The following is a 5,761-nucleotide window of genomic DNA, read 5'->3' as shown; positions in this document are numbered from 1 at the left end:
CGTGTCACATGTGCAAATTTCAAATTAATCTCTCTCATAATTTAATTTTTTTATTAGTTACTCCATGTCTTCTGAATTTTTACAATAACTCATTAAAAATCATTTTATCTTCCTCTAAAACTTTCTAAAATCTGTGCGTGTGACTTATTTGCAATTGGATTGCCAATTTGTGACATAAGATGCAAATACCACTTTCTTCTCCTTGTGGAAACTGCGCGAGAAAAGGAAAGAAAATAAGCAATTTTCCAGTGATATTTTTTTACTTATAAATTATTCCCATAAAAACAAATATTCATGAAAAATCAAACGAAATCTCAGAAATTCCAAACGACCAGTATTTTCATGAATATTTCAAGACGATCACGGATCATCAAGTATGTATATGCAATAATAATACTGCCCGTTATTAATCACACTTTAGCACTTAAATTCGAAACTCGTGATCCAGCGACACCAATAGGTAAAAAGCAGAAAAAAGAAGAAGAAAAAAAAGAATAATGGTACACAACAAACACTAACAAGCACGACCTTGAGAGAACAGATAACAACGAGACTATAGCCCGATAAATCATGTGAGTTTGAAGTATAAGATCAGAGCGATAGCGAGGACGAGAACCGCGATGATCGAGATAATAATCCACTTGTTCTTGTCCATCCTTCTAGACATGGCAGTCAACACCTTCTTGCTCCTTCCTAGATTGTCGTCCACTCCGTGAAGCTGAAACAAATCACTGACCGATTTCAGTTCTCAGACCAAACACAGGACTACATGCTCAATTATATAATTACCGTGTTATGGGCGTGTAGAAGAGACTGTCGCTGCGAATGAAGATCGTGGAGAATAGAAACTCCGAGGTCTTCAGTTTCGAGCATGGTTTTTCTTCCTTCCTTGATTCTATCGCTAGTCTTGTTTAGTCTATCGGTCGAGTGCATAAGTCTCGCTCTCTGATCAGCTGTTGCCTGTTGTATGGTATCACACATGAATTCGGAATCATGCCAATAAAAGGAAAACTCCAAAATCAGTCATAACGTGATGTTTCCCAAGAGCAAACAGTGATAGAGATGAGCAAGTAAATATATATATCCAAACTCAATGGTCTAAACCCTAAATATTTGAAATCACTAAAACTATACCGTCAAAGTATCAGCCAAGCCCGACTCCAAAAGCTCATCCCGATTGCTCGCGTTTAAGCTTCCCGACACAATTCTTTTGACCTCGCTTTTCAAGTTGTTGAGATCCGATTTGTATTCCCTCAGCTTGATAAGAAGAATGGATTTGACATTGGGTGGTAAACTCCGAGCCTCCAAGTCCATTTTACGAATCTTAAAACCAATCCAGAGCGAAAAATTATCAGTACCAATTGTGAAGAAATAAAAAGACGCTTAACAGTCAAATCAAGAGCTTGATTATGTACCAAGGCTTCAGCTTCATCTATGCCGGTCTTGACTTCCGAGATTTTTTGCTTCTTTCTCTCTGCAGAGAAAGACATGTCCACGGAATTTTCGGTATCAATCAAATCACGCCCAATTCAAAGCAAGTTTTATGCAGAGAACAAACAACAAGACAACCAATTCACTTCTCAGAATTATCCAATTTTCGGAAAGTATTCACAATTGAATATGGTCTTAAGAAAAAGGCGAAAATAGAATAGTCACCTCCATCGAGAGAAACGATCGCTGTGCATTTCTTCGAGAGATTGGCCGAGGTCTCGCAGTACTGTCGCTCGTAACCCTCGAAAACTTCGCTCATCTTTCCCTAATTTGTTTGTTTCCTGTTCATCGGGAAAGAGAATAAACCAATTTCATCGCCAATCTAATGAAACCCTAATCCGATTACCGATCAACCAATTTAGAACCAACAACAACAACAAAAACCCAAGGACAAGCGACAAGTTCAACCAAGTAAATTCTCTAAAAAAAACCTATGTTATTCACATCCTAACGAGTCTCCGACTCGACTAACAACAAAATAATCTCAGCCAGGTTCTCACCTAAACAGAATCACATAACAAATCTATTCAGAACACCAAACGCAAAGAAATAATCTGCAATCCGAAATCCCCAAAATCAGCCCAAAAGTGAACCAAAACACAACTTACGTGAAAACTGAAATTGAACAAGTAAAACTCCAATTTTCAACACTTAAAATCAGAGTCCTAATAAAAAATTAACTGATTCAAGCATCACACATGAAAATCCCCAAATCTTCTCTTCCAAATTTTCGGCCAAAACATCCATAAAAATCTGACAACCCTAACCCAAATAATTTCAGCTCACTAAAAGCACAAACCGAGCCCAAACACAAGCAACCCACGAAATCAATCAAAGGAACTCAAAAACCCCTAATTGGAAAACCTAGAAATCGGACTAGAAGCAAAGAAAACGAGCGAAATTCCTACCTTGCTGCTGAACAAACCCACGTGATTCTAAGCTTCCTCTACCTCAGATCCGTGCTCAAATCCTTGCAAAGTTAACACGGTCGTAGCCACGCGACTTTCAGAACGCGATTGAAGAAGATAATCAAAGAAAAAGAAAAAGAAACGGAGAGGAAGAAGATGAACGACGGGAAGGAGAAGAAGGGGACGAACTCACCTACACCACTCCGGCGTCTCTCGGTCGTTGTTCTCTCTCTCTCTCGGGTTTGCTCTCAAAATCGCTCACCTCTGTTTCTCTTTTTTTTTTTCTTCCGTGCGTTTTTTTTTTCTTGCTTTGGTTTGTTCCAACGTGAAAGTGAAGAGATAAGGGTAATACAAGAGTCTAATATGTTTGGTATTCCTATAAAAAACAATTTTTTAGTTTTTGAGTTGAAAAAATTGAAAACAAAATGGTTTAAGTTTTTGGAAAAAAATTTCAAAATTTTTTGAAGTTGTTTTGGAAAAAAGTAAACACTGAAAACAAATAAAAGATGTTTTTCCTAAATCCCCCTCGGGTTCCTCTTCGGTAAGCGGTATCCCCTAAAATTGAGATCCCGGTATGGTAACGGTAACGGTACGACGAACCTTGGATCAAACAAATGATTTTTTTCAATGGGCTTGAAGCCTTGAACCACAGTTAAATTTTGTTTTAAAAATGCACTCAGCAACATACGAAGACAAAATATTCTGTTAGTAGTTTACATGAAAAAAATCTATTAATGATTCACAATTCTTGTTACTATTTTGGTTGTGTTTGTAATTCACTTTAATTTTTTTTTAAATTTATTTTGATAATTGCAATTTAAGCCATTTTGTTTTGTATCAATATATTACGGGGCAATTAGGTCAATAGTTCACAATCTTTTAAAAAAAATACTCTAAGTTTTATTTCATTAAGAAAATAGTCCATCGGACCAACGTTAATTAAATTAATTGTCCAATTTTAACTAAATTAATTGAACATTTAATTTAATTAACTTCGGTCTGTTTGGCTATTTTCTAACAAAAAAGGTTGAGCTAGATCCTTAAAAGAAAATAGAGAATTGGCTAGTTACAAGTAGAGAATTGGCTAAGATTGCGAACAAGCCAAAATTGCAAAAAAAAAAAAAAAGTCGACGAAGAACGGGCCGTTCAATGTCTCACGGTGGTGTTGAGGACGAGAGCAACGGCCGGCGTAGACACATGCATGGTGGTGGCAGTGGTGATGACGACTTAAGTGTCGCCGAAAACCCGTGTTCGCTATTGCTAATGTGACGTTTTTCATCCGGACATTATACATATATATATATATATATATATATATATATTATTACTAGTTTTTTAGCATCGCGCTACGCGCGAATGATTTTAGCATATTATAATGATAATAACAAGTAAAATTTGTAGAGGTTAATTTGTGTTATCAAGATTTGTAAACAATGGACACCAAAGAAACCGGCAATTAAGAAAAAATTCTTAAAAATAATAAACGAATAATAAAATGAAAAAAATTTATTTTGTACATTGATTAGACTATCATGGGTAAATAAGACTTGCGTTCGCTTTCCAATGAAATATGGAGACACATATAAGGCGAAGGAAAATAAATATCAAAGAGAAACTAATAAAGAAAATATAAAACTGTTGTCGCTGTTTTTCGGACAACGATTTAGGAGTCGCAGGCGGTTAGACCCGAGGCCGGACCAAGTGGTCTCGCCTCGACTCGAGCGTGTCGGACTCGGTGTCCCGAGTCTTCCCTTAGCTGTCAGTGGTGTTTGAGCTCGTCGGCCCACTTGGAAAAGATGAGAGAACCGTGAGCTAAGAAGGGAAAACAGAGGGGGTGCCTCTGTTTACCTCTCCGACGCTCAACATTAGTGGGATTGAGGTGGAGTATAGAGGATTTAGAGGGTGAGAGGCCAAAGATGAGTGAAACGAGAGAAGTATGAGTTCTACAGTGCTTCGGGACTCAAAAATGGGTTACCTTTTGAAGAGGGTGGGCTTCTTGTATTTATAGGCGACCAAGGGGTCATTGGTGGGCCCCTTGGCCGAGGATAACATAGGCTCGGCCATTGGCCGAGGATAGCCTAGGCTCGGCCGAGGATAGCATAGGGTGGCCGAGGATAACATAGGCTTGGCCGAGGATAGCATAGGATGGCCGAGGTCGAGCTCGTGAGGCCGAGGTCGAGCTAAGGCCGAGGTCGAGCTGAGGCCGAGGCCGAGGTCGAGCTGAGGCCGATGCCAAGCTCATGAGACCGAAGTCGAGCTCATAAGGCCGAGGCCGAACTCATGAGGCCGAGGTCGAGCTGAGGCCGAGGTCGAGCTCATGAGGCCGAGCTCGTGAGGCTGAGGTCGAGCTCGTGAGGCCGAGGTCGAGCTAAGGCCGAGGTCGAGCTCATGAGGCCGAGGTCGAGCTGAGGCCGAGGCCGAGCTCATGAGACCGAAGTCGAGCTCATGAGGCCGAGGCCGAACTCATGAAGCTGAGGTCGAGCTGAGGCCGAGGTCGAGCTCATGAGGCCGAGGTCGAGCTGAGACCGCGGTCGAGCTCATGAGGCCGAGGTCGAGCTGAGGCCGAGGTCGAGCTGAGGCCGAGGTCGAGCTCGTGAGGCCGAGGTCGAGCTCATGAGGCCGAAGTCGAGCTCATGAGGCTGAGGTCGAGCTGAGGCCGAGGTCGAGCTCATGAGGACGAGGTCGAGCTGAGGCTGAGGCCGAGCTCATGAGGCCGAGGTCGAGCTCATGAGGACGAGGTCGACCTGAGGCCGAGGCCGAGCTAATGAGACCGAAGTCGAGCTCATGAGGCCAAGGCGGAACTCAAGAGGCCGAGGTCGAGCTGAGGCCGAGGTCGAGCTCGTGAGGCCGATGTCGAGCTCGTGAGGCCGAGGTCGAGCTGAGGCCGAGGCCGAGCTCATGAGGCCGAGGTCGAGCTGAGGCCGAGGTCGAGCTCATGAGGCCGAAGTCGAGCTCGTGAGGCCGAGGTCGAGCTGAGGCCGAGGTCGAGCTCTTGAGGCCGAGGTCGAGCTGAGGCCGAGGCCGAGCTCATGAGGCCGAGGTCGAGCTGAGGCCGAGGTCGAGCTGAGGCTGAGGCCGAACTCATGAGGTCGAGGTCGAGCTAAGGCCGAGGTCGAGCTCATGAGACCGGTCTTTGGCCCCTCGACCATGGGACCCCGCGGGCGCCCGTGGGCGCCGTCGACCCGGAATGGACTGACAACAAAAACTAACATACACTCAAAAGAATGTATGTTATTGATATAGGCTACGTTTGTTTGGGATTAAAAAGCTTTGTTTTTGTTTTTAGGAAAAACAAAACTGTTTATCCGGTGATTGGCAAAACTGTTTTTACAAAAAAATTCAAAAACGTTTTTAGATTGTGT

At 42.8% G+C, this 5,761-nt stretch overlaps 1 protein-coding gene across 1 annotated transcript; it reads right to left on the bottom strand.

Moving 5' to 3' along the window:
* Positions 1-319: 319 nt before the first annotated feature.
* LOC149387147 (vesicle transport v-SNARE 13-like) lies at positions 320-2,744 on the bottom strand. Its single transcript, XM_089623417.1, has 7 exons — positions 2,593-2,744; positions 2,400-2,461; positions 1,657-1,772; positions 1,416-1,474; positions 1,135-1,323; positions 790-960; positions 320-718 (listed from the first exon to the last, which is right to left on the bottom strand). Exons 3-7 carry the CDS (start codon positions 1,748-1,750, stop codon positions 569-571), a joined length of 663 nt encoding a protein of 220 aa, XP_089479543.1. The 5' UTR covers positions 1,751-1,772; positions 2,400-2,461; positions 2,593-2,744; the 3' UTR covers positions 320-568.
* Between the last annotated feature and the right edge of the window lie 3,017 nt (positions 2,745-5,761).

Source organism: Urtica dioica, chromosome 8 (assembly GCF_054948205.1).
Source record: "Urtica dioica subsp. dioica isolate 48M chromosome 8, U.dioica_male_clone48M_v1_H2, whole genome shotgun sequence".
In the NCBI taxonomy this organism is placed as follows: Eukaryota; Viridiplantae; Streptophyta; class Magnoliopsida; order Rosales; family Urticaceae; genus Urtica; species Urtica dioica.
Note: the sequence above shows the minus strand (reverse complement) of the source record. Positions and strands in the feature narration are given on the sequence as shown.